Source organism: Eurytemora carolleeae, unplaced genomic scaffold, assembly GCF_000591075.1.
Source record: "Eurytemora carolleeae unplaced genomic scaffold, Eaff_2.0 scaffold109, whole genome shotgun sequence".
Lineage (NCBI taxonomy): Eukaryota > Metazoa > Arthropoda > Copepoda > Calanoida > Temoridae > Eurytemora > Eurytemora carolleeae.
Window position 1 is genome coordinate 96,578 of NW_019396229.1, and position 15,549 is coordinate 112,126.

At 33.6% G+C, this 15,549-nt stretch overlaps 2 protein-coding genes across 3 annotated transcripts in view; one reads left to right on the top strand and one right to left on the bottom strand.

Annotated features, from left to right (window-relative positions):
• Window positions 1-7,079, bottom strand: part of LOC111698767 (rap1 GTPase-activating protein 1) — a 51,423-nt gene extending 44,344 nt beyond the window's left edge. The window contains exons 1-2 of the mRNA XM_023469194.1: window positions 6,848-7,079; window positions 3,461-3,681 (exon numbers count right to left, since the gene is read on the bottom strand). The gene's annotated coding sequence lies outside the window, so the exon portion shown is untranslated. The remainder of the gene's footprint in view (window positions 1-3,460; window positions 3,682-6,847) is intronic.
• Window positions 1-15,549, top strand: part of LOC111698765 (tetratricopeptide repeat protein 37) — a 28,766-nt gene that overhangs the window by 4,306 nt on the left and 8,911 nt on the right. Inside the window, exons 1-14 of one of the 2 annotated variants that reach the window (XM_023469190.1) lie at window positions 7,458-7,625; window positions 8,920-8,991; window positions 9,752-9,939; window positions 10,020-10,163; window positions 11,387-11,544; window positions 12,080-12,336; window positions 12,713-12,984; window positions 13,257-13,374; window positions 13,457-13,627; window positions 13,848-13,984; window positions 14,248-14,346; window positions 14,653-14,733; window positions 15,097-15,244; window positions 15,377-15,503. In XM_023469190.1, coding sequence (XP_023324958.1) covers window positions 9,757-9,939; window positions 10,020-10,163; window positions 11,387-11,544; window positions 12,080-12,336; window positions 12,713-12,984; window positions 13,257-13,374; window positions 13,457-13,627; window positions 13,848-13,984; window positions 14,248-14,346; window positions 14,653-14,733; window positions 15,097-15,244; window positions 15,377-15,503 — 1,895 coding nt within the window. In that variant the 5' untranslated portion in view covers window positions 7,458-7,625; window positions 8,920-8,991; window positions 9,752-9,756. Of the gene's footprint in view, window positions 1-6,364; window positions 6,369-7,457; window positions 7,626-8,919; window positions 8,992-9,751; window positions 9,940-10,019; window positions 10,164-11,386; window positions 11,545-12,079; window positions 12,337-12,712; window positions 12,985-13,256; window positions 13,375-13,456; window positions 13,628-13,847; window positions 13,985-14,247; window positions 14,347-14,652; window positions 14,734-15,096; window positions 15,245-15,376; window positions 15,504-15,549 lie in introns of those variants that run through there. The other variant, XM_023469191.1, reaches the window with a different exon arrangement.

Below are 15,549 nucleotides of genomic sequence, written 5' to 3' on the forward strand. Positions count from 1 at the left end.
GCCCCCCCCCCCCTTTGTCTTTTGGGAAAAAAATATGAAGTTCTAGGGAGCCCCCTCGGCAACTTCCACCCTCTTCCTGCGGAGTGAAAAATAAATCTTCAAATTACTTCTTGAGGTTTAATTTCGGTCGACATTGTACAATTTCCTTAGAGAAAGAAGATAAATTATCCAAAAGGAAAAACACATTTTTAATCTCTCAAATAATTACCATTCCCCCCTATATCAATTTCTAACATACAGAGCATTGATTTGATAAACATATTGCAATCTTTGCAAAAGTTGAATGCAAAAAAAATATCCTTTTTTAAGTTAAAGATTATCATTTCCGAATTTTATAATAATGGGGGTTCTGAAACTGTAAAATGAGGATATTATTTACAATCATAGGGGACCTAGGGCGCATTTTCTTAAGTCTGTGTAGATGGTGTCTACAATTGTTTCCTTGATAAAATATAGTTTGTTTATTCTAACGAAAGAGTAAATAATGGGCACAGGTGCTGCAGGATATCTGGAAACCGTTGGTTATTGGATATTAATGTATTGTACATTTTATATACAACCATAGATTGTTAAAGATATTTGGACGTTGATGAAGGAGGGAGAGGGATGTTGTGGGGGGGGGGGTCAGGTATTTGTTATGTTTATTAAAGGAATCTTTAACCTTTTTGAAAATATACACAATACACATATTTTTTTCGAAATCCAAATAAGGAACGTAAATATGTCTATCTCAACTCCAAAGATGCTCTAAGAAAATTCTAGTAAATTGGCGTTTTCGATGACAAATATTGAGGATCGCAAACAAACTCTTTTTAAAAGTGTGCCTTGAGTTAGAGTATCTTGACTAAAAGATTTTCATAAAAGAATTTAGTCTTTGCCACAAACTCAAAATTTCTAAACCCTATATTTATACAACTTGCAAGCTGGTATTTGATATTTCAAACTTATGACTAATTGTTCTAATAGAATTCATTGGTTTAAATATCAAAGGTTTACAGCATCGGGTTGGAAAGCTATATGTATTAAAAAATCTGAGTTTGTGGCAAGAACTCAATTCCTTTTATATTATTAAACGCTCTTCTTTGTATATTTAAAATTTTAACAACTTTCAGGAAATAAATCTAATTAAATGTTAAATAGAATTTAGATTGCTACAAATTTTAATTCAGGTCTATAGAATAACAAAATATTATGAAAAACAACGTTTAGCAGTTCTTTACAAGAATGATGAATAAAAACACTCAGATCTGTACTTTTTTGTGAAGACCTTAATTACGCATTTTTTATCTTTTCTTTCGCTTTAAATAAATACATACATCTAATATTCAAGATGTAAATATAAAAAGTATAAAAAGAAATTTGAATATACTCTGTAGCGCTGGATTAAATAAATCCTCTTTATATTCACCTGACTGGGATTAAAGGGACTGTCATTGTAATTTCATGTAACCCTCTACATTAACAGGGGTATGTCCCATTCACAAAGGTACTCTACGAACGTACCCTTATCTGATCCAAATTGTGTCGTTTTTCCAAGTGTATAATAAAAAAATAAAACCCATTGATTCTGTAAGCAGAATTGTAAGTCATTTTTGATTACAAATTATTTATTTCAAAATGAGAAACATTCTTGATCAGACAAAGCTTTTAAGGGTACCGTTGTGAATTGAACATGGAGGATAACTTGAAAATACTTTTACAGCTTCTTAAAACGAGTAGTACTCCTTTCACAATATTTTCAAAGGAATAAAATGGAGTTTTCTAAAGAATAAAAAATAATTCTATTTAGTTCTATCTGTTCTATCACTAATAAAAGGAGAAAAGAAAAGAGTAAAATAACATTTCTTCCGAAACTTCAACTTAATTCTGCATTTATATTGTCTCAAATATCTAAAAAATGACGTTTAGAAAAAGTTTTTTTCTTCTTTACAACAGTTATTTAAAATATAAACTAAAGGACATCTCATATTTTTAAAACACTTTATAGGGGTTGTTAAGTGGAATTTTATTGATATTTTTTGCGGATTTTTAGATTATTTAGATATTATTTAGAAATTGTAAATCATTGCAGTAGTGTATTGCAGTGTGACATACATGCATTGCAGCTAAGGATTAAACCACTTGAAATCAGGTAGCTGCAGGGTTGAAATAAAACATTTTGTATTACTTTTTTTCTTCTCTAGAACTATCATGGAAAATTTTCCTGTAATATATGACAACTGTTTCTTATGGAAAATATATCATGACAATTTTTATTATGGCAAACGTACTATGACAATTAAACTGAGTCGTATCTTGGAATACTTTTAGATTTTTTCTAAACCAAACTTTTCACAATAAAATGAAGTTAGTTCTCAAGAAGAAGAATAAATGTTAGCTATTTCAAGAATTAAAAAGGTTGTTATAAAAGGATTCCAGAAAAACTTATTTTATCATAAGATACTTTTTTTTAAATTTCACCAACTTAAAAAAGCAACGAAAAATTCTACAAAATATCACGTGACTATAACAAAAATAAACTTAAAACAGCAGGATGACAAAAAAGAAATTCATTTCCCCATTATACATTTACGGTTTCCAGTAGCTAATAAACGAGTTCATTTCCCCATTATACATTTACGGTTTCCAGTAGCTAATAAACTAATTTCCCCATTATACATTTACGGTTTCCAGTAGCTAATAAACTAGTTCATTTCCCCATTATACATTTACGGTTTCCAGTAGCTAATAAACTAGTTTCTTTCATTGATAAATAGATAAACTTACTTTTAGGATACAAATGTAGAATATGCCCTTTTTAACCTTCAGATTATATTTCAAGAGTTACAGGTCGTCAATGAAGTATCATCCTTTGTGGTTAACCCTTTGACCTTATTATGTCTTTTTAAAATCATAAACAGACAATAATCCTCCAGATCGGGATGATCCTTGTACTTCAAAAGTTTCGGTCTCTCGGTTAAATCGTTTTGAGAGGATTAAGGGAAATATCGAGGTAATTTCAAGTAACCCTCCATTAGACCGATTCACAAAACGTTGTAAAACTTTTATCCGAGTACCAATAAGAGAATACCAATAAGAGAATACCAATAAGAGAATACCAATAAGAGAATACCAATAAGAGAATACCAATAAGAGAATTCATTTTGTAGTTTTCCATCTTGAAATATTAACAATTTTGCCAACTTTCATCCTTGTCTGTGTATAAAAATTTACTCATAAAAAAAAACTGTGATTTAAATTGTATATCAACAATTTTGAATAGAAAACAAAAATACGGTTCTGATAAAGATTAAATGTGTACGTAGACACTCTTTAAATAAGTACCTAGACATCGTGTCAAAAAGACGACAGTTCCTTTCATGAAAAAATTAAAGCTAAAGCGAGAAATTTCCATTTCATTAAATTGGTTTCGGAAAATTACGACATAGCAACTTTTTAAGCTTTTAAATTAATTAACTACCTGTAATTGTAAAAGTCAGCGGAAAGATAAATACATAATTTCAATATTTTTCTCCAAGGTTCTTTTTCACTTTTCTCCAGGCTCAGTTCTTATCAGATTTCACACACACGGAGATTCTATATCTTGTATTGAAACTCAGTCTCAGTGCGGAGATAACGGAGAACTGACTCCAGCTCCGTCCCTACCCCGGAGTAAGGACGGGTTTGCGATAGATCTGGAACCTAGATAAAGAAGGATGCTTTTATTGATTAAAGAACCATTAGTTTCATACGGAGGGATTAGAGGGATAGGGGGGGGGGATAGGTTGGCAGAAAGAATAGTTTTCATTTGAAGATAAAAATTGATTTTAAATAGTAAATTAGGGTGGGTGGTGGGTAGGGGCCCCCGGCCCTCTACGGAAGGGGAGGGGGGTCTCAGGGACCCAGCTTTTAGGGGTATGGGGTAGTGTGTGGTTGGACACTGAACATGTATCTATATATATACTTTGCTTGTCTGTTTGTTTGTGTCTAATAAACGTAAAAACGGCTGAACCGATCGGGCCCAAATTTTGTATGGGACTTCACATGTCCCCAGGAAAGTTTTCTGAATGATCAAAAATTTGCCTCTAACAAAATTTGATTTCTATCAGATTTTAAAAATCCACGACATTTTTCTTTAAAATCCGCCAAATTTTTTTGCTTTTGTTTTACAAAGTATACAAAGAGAAAATGTTCACTATAAAAAAAGAGATGGGCGCGAAGTTAATCTTAGATCCGATATTATTTATTTAAAAACATTAACTGTGCAAACTATGCCTTTTTTTTGTGAGTATACAGAAGATATCTCCATGATATGCCATATTGATGAATATTCTGTCAAAAAAAAACCTTAATTTTTATGACGATAAAATGTATATTAGATTAAGATAAGATTCTATATCAATATTTTATAGTTTTATATAAAAACTACGCATGGGAGTAACATGGAAGAAAATTCATTACATGGCCAGATTTAAAATCATAAGTAAATACGAACCATGATCAAATAATCAATTTTCTGATCAGTTTAAATTCATAAAAATGTGTGTAATGTATTAAGAGAGAAAAAATAATAAACATATGTTATGAGTCCCAATTAATCTTTTATTTCATACACAATTAATTTGTGTAAAATATATTACCGATCAATACAATATCTCATTTCATTTAATTTATTTAATAACTTAAATGTTTTATCTATAATAATAAACAATCATTTTCTTCTGAAAAACTAGCGAATTTAGCCTTTGTAGCGTTTTTTGTAGTATGGCGTTTTTATAGGGTATCATTTTCATATGGCAGCGTTTTTATAGATACACCCTAATTAGTTGTAAAGATGCACACTGCACAGTGCACACATTACAGAGTTTCTTTTAAACCTTATTAAGATATAAAATTAAAAACATTTACAAAAGATTGAATTAAAAAATATCGTGCCAAGAAAATGATAAAAGAACAAATTATTCCAATTTTGAAAGCCTTTACAAATGGTTTTAATCAGGATAGTTTCATTGAGATAATTTTGTTGTCAAGTTTTGTCAAAAGAGACGAAAGTTGAAAAACCTTCGATGTTCAATATTCATTATTTAAACTAGGTCTACAGAAAATAACAGGCATTTAAGCATTTAAAAGAAAAAAGGAAGAAAAAGAAAAAAGGAAGAAAAAGAAAAAAAGGAAGAAAACGAAAAAAGGAAGAAAAAGAAAAAAAGGAGAAGAAAAGATAAAAAGAAAGGAAGGGAAGAAAAACTATATTAGAAGAAACATAATAATATCACTGTATTAACTCTGAGTCTGGAGAAGAAAAGAGGAAAAAGGGAGGAAAGGGAAGAAAAACTATATTAGAAGAAATATAATAATACCACTGTATTAACTCTATGAGTCTGGAGAAGAAAAGAGGAAAAAGGGAGGAAAGGGAAGAAAAACTATATTAGAAGAAACATAATAATATCACTGTATTAACTCTATGAATCTAAGGAAGAAAATTCAAAAGATATTTCTTTCCCTTTCTAAATGGTGATATTATTACTTTAAGTTTCCTCAGTTGCTTAAAAGGGAAAAGAAAAAAAACAATTCCCCCAATTGCCTGTTGGGAAGAAAAATCAAATGTTTTAGAAAAGTTTCATATATTTATAGGTAAGTGGGAAAATATGTGGCAAAAATTACTAAATGACTGTAAATTAAAGATAGCAATCAAGGTAAGTGATGCAAAATGACTTAAATTATGGTAAAATAAGTGATTTAGTGAAAAAAAAATAGCTAGTTTGCGATAAAAGCCAGAAATTTTTCAGGTGGGGGGGGGGGGTTGGAACAATTCAACTTCTATTAAGAATATACTCCCCTGCAACCGAACTTTGATTTTGATCAAGAGAGAGATTTTTTAATTTATATTTAATTTTGAAGCAATTTCATCTAGAAGTTATAATCTTTTTAATAATAGTATCAGGTATCTTTATTGTTTTTGCTCTTTATTCCATGGTACAAGGTTAAAATTACTTCATCATCCTTTGATCAAAAGATTAGCGTTTAATAGTTTTTACAATACATTGCACATACTTTATTAGCAAAGACTAAGAAGTATTGAATATCGTATTTTCATATTTTTTGCAATTGATTAGGCCTACCTCACAAATCATTAAGCCCCAATAAACTGAAGATATTTTGTTGCTTTTATCAAAGATTCAAACTTTAAAAAAAGAAAAGTATTTTGTGAAAATTGGTATAGAAGTATGGGAGTGCAAAACAGCACAAGGTAGAGAGGAGTACAGGAGAACTCAAGGCAGAAAGGAATACAAGAGAAGTCGAGATAGAGAGGAGTACAGGAGAACTAAGGTAGAGAGGAGTACAGGAAAACTCAAGGTAGAGAGGAGTACAGGAGAACTCAAGGTAGAGAGGCGTACAGGAGAACTCAAGGTAGAGAGGAGTACAGGAGAACTCAAGGTAGAGAGGAGTACTTGAGAACTCAAGGTAGAGAGGAGTACAGGAGAACTCAAGGTAGAAAGGAGTACAGGAGAACTCAAGGTAGAAAGGAGTACAGCTGAGAACTTAAGGTAGAAAACTCAGGAACATAATTGCATGTACATTGCACCGGATCATATGTAACATGATACAGTCCTAATTAGGCGGAATTCTACATATATAGGGTTTTATAGTTATGTTAAGAAAAGTTCTGGGCCGACAGGCTAGGGCCGAACGCCGCGTCTAGGACAGGCGGGGGCCGGGCGCTGCGGCAAGTCAATGTCATACGTTGACCAAGGTATACATTTTTACCATTTAATATTTTTTATGAAGGGGGGGGGGTCCAAAAGAGAAGCTAGGAAATTGCCTAGATTAGCTGGAGTCAACTAGATTTCAAAGCTTAATAATTTCCTACCTTCGAGATGCAGTGAGACTACTGTAATGCAAAAAATAGTGCAAGGAACGGAACTGACTTAAGCCATATCTTTGCAATTATAATTCTATACTCATTTTACGTTCTCGGATATCTTCCATTTTTTCCATTTTTTATGATCTCTTGTACTCCTTGTGAAGGGTTAAGACTAACTAATGATAATTTTCATTTCAAACTCAAAAAGTTACTAACAGACAGTATTTATATATTTATTATTTATAATTATAGATAAATATATGTACAGAGAAATCCTGTTGTGTACTCTTGTATTTATTTCTGCTACGCATACGCAAAGTGATCACAGTCCCAGTTCCGAGTACGGCATATTGTACGCAAATAATTGAACGTGAAAGGGTTCATGCGAATTTTTATGCATAGAATTGTGTAAAGTTATTCTCATAATTTTGATTGAAAAAGTTACTGATAAAATAAAGTAAGCGACACAATAATAATTATCTTATATTCTTTAAATTGTTTAATTTTTTTGGCTTCTTTCAAGTCAATCAATCAAGCAACAAAATAAAAAAATTGGACGCGGCAGCAGCGCTTGAAAAAGAGACAAAATTGCGTCAACCATAAATTTAACTTTAAAACAGCGTATAGAAATAAACGTTTATCAATCAATCTTAAAACAGGAAAATTTTAAATTACAAACATTTGAGATTCTTTAATAGAAAGAATGGGCGACGACTCCAGGTTTTACCAAGGTGTCTTTCTGCTAACCTTGACTTTCATGGCAGGGGCTACATGTGGTTATCAGGTATTGGTTGAATGTTATTTTAGGTTCACATAATTTGCTTTTTGGACCCTCCCCCCCATGCTCACAGTTTATTACATTCATCATTTATGTAGCACATGGAAAAAGTTTTGTCAATTTCCTAGAGAACGACTTTCTATCAATTTTGTACATGCATCGGTAATTTCCTAGTATACGATTTTTGGACCCCCCCAGCCCCCCCCCCCCTCCTATCAATTTTGTACATGGGTCTGACAGGAAGTGTCTTAACTTAACCTAACCCGTGGCCGCAGCGCTCGGCCCCTAGCCCATCCTAGCCGCAGCGCTCGGCCCAGAAAGTGTGGCCGCAGCGCTCGGCCCCCTAGCCCATCCTAGCCGCAGCGCTCGGCCCAGAAATTGTCTTAACCTAACCTAACCGTGGCCGCAGCGCTCGGCCCCCTAGCCCATCCTAGCCGCAGCGCTCGGCCCCCTAGCCCATCCTAGCCGCAGCGCTCGGCCCAGAAATTATCTTAACCTAACCTAACCCTAAATAACAAAAAATAAATAATAATAAATTTGCTGGAAAATAAATGGTCATGTACTAAATTGATAGGAGGGGGGGGGGCTGGGGGGGGTCCAAAAATTGTATACTAGGACAGACCCCATGCATCTCATATTTAACACAAGGATTAGGTTGGTCATGTGGCCGCAGCGCCCGGCCCCCTATCCTTTCCTAGCCTGTCCTAGCCACAAGGCCAGACCCAAAATTTTTATTTTTTTGTGTGTCCGGTCCCTTAGTCTGTCCAAGCCGCAATGCTCTGTACCTTAGCTATATCTTAGCTGCAGGCAATAAACATTATCAATTACACGTTGAAAATAGTTCAAATCGAGGTTATGTACAAGGTTGATATGACCAAAATTAGTTCAAATCAAGGTCATGTACAAAGTTGATGGGGGTTGAAGGGGGGGGGGGGGTCCAAAATGCCTTCTTTAGGTTAGTTTTTAGGATCAAAGGAACTGTATATAAAGTAGACGTTCACTTCACGTTTCTTTCTTTTATTAGAGCATATATCGTAGATAATCGTCGATGGGTTGAATCAGACTTGGTACTTAAGCCTGTCCTAAATCAATACGTTATCAATTATTATTGATCATAGACCAGTGCAATCCAGTGAAGATATCGTATTTAAACTTTTATAATTACAGGAAAATTAAGGAGGGTGGGGGGGGGGAATTATGCACAGAAATGGTAAGAAGTATTGAAGTGAAATTAGAATATCTTCTTAGAATATAAAATATACTTCAAAGGATGCAGATAATTTTAAAACGATTTTTTTAGTTTAAAACTTGGAGAATGGAATATTTAAAACGTAGAAGGGAGCGCCTGGCTGTTAAACTACAAGAAACACAGGTATTCAACATTCAAGAATAGATTTCCAAGAACATTGATATTTTTATGTGTTGGGGGAGAAATATTCATTGGGACGTTATCTTGCAAAATTAACAAAATTATCCTTTGCTTACTTAAAGTTCATAAGCAGTTGGTTCTTCTTTTATTAAAAGATTATAGGTTAGTATGTACAACCACACAATGATTTCTGGAGATACCCTAGGTTAGTATGTACAACCACACAATGATTTCTGGAGATACCCTAGGTTAGTCCTGATACTTCAGTGAAAAAGTGCAATTTTAGGTTATCATCATAATGTTTATTGTAATGTATACCCTCTAGATTTAGATAATTTTGTATCAACGATTTATTTTTGTATAGAGAGAAATAGAACTGATGAAAGGACATTAATGAAACAGAAATGGACTGGAGACCGTAGACTGTTTCTGTTCAATCTTAAAGAGCAGTTCAGCTAGAAATATACTTTCTGATATTTTGTTCCGTAGAACCTTGTAGGAGGAATAAGAAACAGTTAAAAAATGCGAAAGTTTCTCAAGGTTATTTTATATATGTGTGTAGAGATTCATAATAGAATTCCTTCGATGCTAAGCTGTTAAGTTTTTTATGAGCTTAACGGAATCAATATAAATTTTTACATATATATAATTTCCTTAATAATTAAGAATTTCACTTTTTGTTTGAAAACAACTCAAAAAGTAATTCCTTCCTACTCATACTGATTTGTTCCTTGTAGAAAATTTTAGACTTCATAAATTTTAGAGAGAATGGCGGAAAAGGAAATTAAAACGTTCCTCAAAGATGCTCGGGAATACATAAAGGTTAAAGAGTACAAGAATGCACTAAGAGAGATAAAGAAGGTTCTGAACAAGGATAAAAATAATTACATGGGGCTTGTTTTCTGTGGACTCTGCTTGTCTGAGCTCGATCAACCTGCCCAAGCACTTCAGGTATCAATAATTATGCTTATGTTTTGATTATTCTCATGACTCCAGGTGGAGTATTTAAAAATCTTATTTTAATGGTTCAGGCGTACAAGCGAGCAATTGACAGTGCACCGGAGCAAGCAACAGCCTGGGAAGGTTTGGCTAAGTTCTATGAGAAAAATTCGGGAAACGCCGAGTATAGACAAGATAGGATACAGACTTTACACAGACTTCTTACATTCGCTCAGGTTAGGTTTTTAATAAAGTTACCAGCTAGGGCCGGGTGCATATAAATAATATGGGGACAGGATGAAATTTGTGAGTTGTGGTTTCTTTTTTGTTTTCGATTTGAAATTGCACATTTAACGAAAAGAACAAAATTAAAATGTTCACCGTTTTCCCATTTTTTATTATTATGTACACATTGCATCATCACTCGATCAGGGTCATTCCATGAAGAAGGAATACACCAAGGGTGTAATGCAAGGAAAGTTAATTGCGGTCGTGTTTACTCTGCGTACACATTGAAACCAGTTCTTTTTGGGCGGAATTTGTAAACAAGAATAGATGCATCAGTGTTCGTTTAGTATCCGAGGAGGATAAAAGCATTTAATTTTGATAATTCACATATCAGTTTCCTATGACCAGAATATTTCATTGATTTTTTTTATGTGAAAGATGGATCCCATGTCAGGCTTTGACATCCGTCTTGTGTTTACATTACCTCCCAGAAACAGTACACTGCAGTACAAAAGATGTGTACACTTCTGAAATAACTTTCCTTTCATTACATCCTAGGAATATACCATTTGACAAAAAAAAAAAATAGATTCTTCTCAAACTTAAAATTCTAGTTATTTAGGTCATAAACAGCCACAAAAAATTTTTTGGAAATTTTTTTGGGTTGGTCTTGGCCATTTTAAAAATGTAGGTCGATTTATAGTGTACTAGAAAAGTCTTAATTTTGTGCATTCAGATAAATATTCTTTCTTGTTAAATGGGTTCAGACAATACATATATTTTTTTCTTCTAATTATATGAGATTTTGGGGTCCATCGTGATTTTTGGGTGGGGTCAAAACTTTGCGGAAATTTTTAAAATTTTCTTTTGAAAATCTGTAGCAAATTCGTTGCAAATTTGATGAGATTTCAAAATTAATCAAAGTTTTTGACTCAGGTCAAAAACTATAAGTCGACCTACATTTTTTAAATGGCTAAAACAACCCCAAAAATGGTTGTTCATGACCTAAATAACTAGAATTTTAAGCTTGTGAATAATCTATTTTATTTTTTCTAATGGTTTATTCCTTCAAGTCATGGAATGACCCGTCAGCATCTTAGAATCTTGTACACGATCGACGATCGATCGAGCTAATTTTAAGAAATAAAAAGGCAATTATTCTCAGAAAAAATATGATAATTTTAAACCAACTTTTAAATTTAACAATAAGATATAATAATACATGTACCAGGACGACGTATCGAAGCACTATGATATCTGCAGTAAGGTTGCCCAGCTCCAGATGGACGGGTTAGATCTAGACGGAGCAGTGAAAACTCTCCAGGTTCAGGCTAAACACGCAGAACAGGACACAGAGAAATATAGATCCTCCTTGGAGATGATTGTCAAGTAAATCATTTTTATCTAAGAAAATTCAAACCTAGGTCTGAGGTCGGAACTTCTGATTTTTTATTGTAATCTACAGTGTAATCTACAGTGTAATCTACAGTGTAATCTACAGTGTAATCTACAGTGTAATCTACAGTGTAATCTACAATGTAATCTACAGTGTAATCTACAGTGCATGAAATGAATATCCATAAAGAAAATTTTTTAACTTTTGTTTTGTCCTTGAAAAACAGCTGACTCGTTGCGATAAATCGATATGGTTTCTGGTTGGTCAGACCTTGATGTATAACCATAATGAATTGATCAATGCTTTCTGACGGATTAAAAATGCAAAAGTTCTTATCTCTGATCTTACTTCTATATTCTATCATGTGTTGTAGAAATTCACAAGTCACCAGCATTAATATTTTGTTTTTAGAAAATGGGTTTAAAGGTACTGTGTAATTCTGTTATGGCCCACGTTAAACGAAAAGTCTTAAATTAAAATGATAATTAATCCCTTTTAAGATTTTAGAATTTAAGATTATACTTTTAGGCTCTTATGTCCGCAGCCGGAGCTTAACAAGTCTTTGAGCCAAGTGTACGAGGAGACCCTGGACTCTCTCATCTCCGACAAGGAGACAATACAGAACCTGGAGAACCTCAAGCTTCTGATCAAGCAACTGTATAAGGTCCGTAGTCTGGAGAAGCTTGTGATGACCGCACTGAAGATGGTTGAAATATACCCTGAGAATAGTTATCCATTGGAGTGGATTTGTAAAGTGTATTTGGAGTGGGCAGCAGATACCCTAGGTTAGTATGTACAACCACACAATGATTTCTGGAGATACCCTAGGTTAGTATGTACAACCACACAATGATTTCTGGAGATACCCTAGGTTAGTATGTACAACCACACAATGATTTCTGGAGATACCCCTAGGTTAGTATGTACAACCACACAATGATTTCTGGAGATACCCCAGGTTAGTATGTACAACCACACAATGATTTCTGGAGATACCCTAGGTTAGTATGTACAACCACACAATGATTTCTGGAGATACCCCAGGTTAGTATGTACAACCACACAATGATTTCTGGGGAAAGGGAGATTTTTTCCTGATACTTCAGTGTTGGATTTATTTATTAGTCCATTTGTCTATTTCTGCAGTACAAATTCTTTCAGATTTCGATTGTGAAGAGTTGAATGATCCGAGTGTGTACTATAAGAAACTACTGGAGCTAAATCCAACCTCAACTCTTGGAAACCTGGCCCGGGGAGCACATCTAGTCAAGATGGGAAATATGGCGGAGGGAATACCAATATTGTCCGCCGGAACGGATGTTAGCGCACCGAATGTTTACGGGTTATATATGCTGACTAAGGCGGAGGTTGAGGCGAAGAACTTCTCCGCCGTTGAATTATCTGTGTCATCTACCGTCAAACATTTAGACAAGGTGATTTTTAACTAGAAAATATAATGATGTTTCCAAATTTTTTTCTTCTTCATTTCTTCAAATTATTTATTTTCCCTGTTTTATAATTGTAGTTACTGATCTCTTAGTTTTCAAGTTGAATTCTCTGCGTTAAGAGCATGATTAAGTTTTTGACAGGAAAAATTTTTAAGTTAAGTTATTACTTCTCTATTATCTCTAAAAAATACAATCTTTGGAATTGATCCTAAGCCGGTTATTATATCTTTGTGGATTTAAATCTTTACTCCGGGTAGGTTAAAGAACAGAAAACTCGTGAGAAGATGTCACGTGACCTGAACCTAATGTTTATCAAGTCTCTTTATTATCAAGGCTCCAAGGAGAAACTAGAAAACTCTCTGCAAACTATTAAAGGTCTAAGATTTATTTTTTAATAATTCTTTTTTATTTCAATTGTAAAATATTTTTTACTTTTGTTGCATTCGATATTATTCAGGTTTAGAAAATTCCGGCAAGATTGATCCTGAGTTTGGTTTAATAATTGCAAAGATCTACGCAACCCTAGGATTGGAAAATGAAGTATCCAGGGTACAGTCAATCCTAGAGCTCTCCGTCCTAGACTCTAAACTGATACAAGCATTAGTTTACTACTCTAGATCTGAACTAGGTAAGTTTTTTATGTCTGATTTCCAAATTAAAGATTTCTTATTTCGGACCACTATTTACTCTTTAATTTTGTATGAATTATTCAATATATAATGTATATTTAGAACAATTTTTATAGATTAATTTTTCTTTATTAATTCAATATTTGAAAAAGCTTATCTCCACTATTATTTGTAAATATTGTTAAGTTTTGAAAATTTTATAACGACGAAAATTTCAAGAATCTGGAGAGAAGCTGTTGTCTGAAATCCTGCTTTTTTCTCCGGATAGCTACGAGATCTTGATCTTACTGGGACGGATCTGTTGGGAATTAAAGAAATCTTCTCAGAGTCTAGTATACTTCCTCAAAGCAGCAAAGGTAAACAAATCATGGCGAAGTAAAACAAATTAGAATTTTATTTTTATTTTATTATTGCTTTTTAGAAAGAAAAAATATTTTTCTTGTAAACCTATTACAAGTTAATGCTTAGTAAAAAGATTAAGTCAAATCAAGATTTGGACCGTTTTTGGTTTTTTAAGGGTCAAGTTCTATAGTGTGTTTGTGTTTACTTTCAAGTAAATCCTATCCGGGGTAACTGAAGAGTAAAGCATTTCTTAATTTAGTATCTTTTATTTATCAAGGTTGAACCTGGGAGCTGGGTTCCATTTCTCTATCTAGGACACTACTACAGATCTCTGGGTTCGGATCAGGGTCTGGAGAAAGCTAGAAAATGTTACCAGGTAGGTTTTTTTTTCCCCAGGTTTGTTACTAGGTAGGTCAATTTTATATTGTATGAAATCTGAATTTATTAAAATTTTTCTCTATCTGTATTATGAAATTTATGCAAAGGATGGGGGACTACAAGGTACCCTCATCTTGTGGCGGTCTGGGGGGTCTATTTTGATAGGGTTCGTAGATTTCATCTACTTGTGCTCCATGTAATGTACTAGAGTAGGAAATAATTTTTTAAAGGTACCTGATAACCTCTTTATACCTATATCTGTTTACTGTTCACACCTATATTTGAGTCATCATTGTTTATTTAGAAATGTGTTGAACTGAATCCCCAAGAAGTAAGTGCAGGGCAGGCACTGAGTGATATATACAGGCAAACAGGGAACCTAGAGGTAAATATCGAATTGAATCCCCAAGAAGTAAGTGCAGGGCAGGCACTCAGTGATATATATTATACAGGCAGACAGAAAACCTAGAGTAAAAAAAAATAGAAAGTGGAACAGAAAGATTGATTGATAAAGCAGTAGAAATATTAGACGAGAACTTTGTTAGAAAAAGCAAGAAAGTACACTGGTAATATGTACTTTAAAGTTCAAAGTACACTGGTAATATGTACTTTAAAGTTTAAAGTACGCACTTAATTTCGCAACTTTAGTACACGTTGTAGTGACAGTGCATAGATGTTTAATTTACTAAATGAACAAAGTTGTGGAGGTGCACAAACGTAATATTCATTATTTAAACGCCATGTTCAGGATAACCTAAATTTTCTGACTGGGGTCACAGGCCGAAGCACTGCAGCTTCTGGGAAGTGTACATGGGCGTGGCTAAGACTAGGCGTACACTATCTAGCAGCAGATGAACCCAGTCTTGCTGTACAAGCTCTTCAATCTGCTCTGAGAGGTTTAATATATTTTTATGTATTTTTAGATTATCATTTTTTCAATGTGTGATCTTTATAAGGCATGCATGATTTTATTAAAAGATTATTTTTATTTATTTTTTATACAATATTATTTTTTTTGTATTTTTCAGGGGATAGTGGCGACCTTAATTGCTGGGAAGCGCTTGCTGATGCCTACCTGGCGCGCGGAAGCTTCACTGCTGCGCATAAAGCTTATGAAAAGGTTCTACAGATGAACCCTGGGTCCGAATATACAAGGTTAACAAGAAAAAAATTATAATAATAATTCTAATAACAGAGGTAT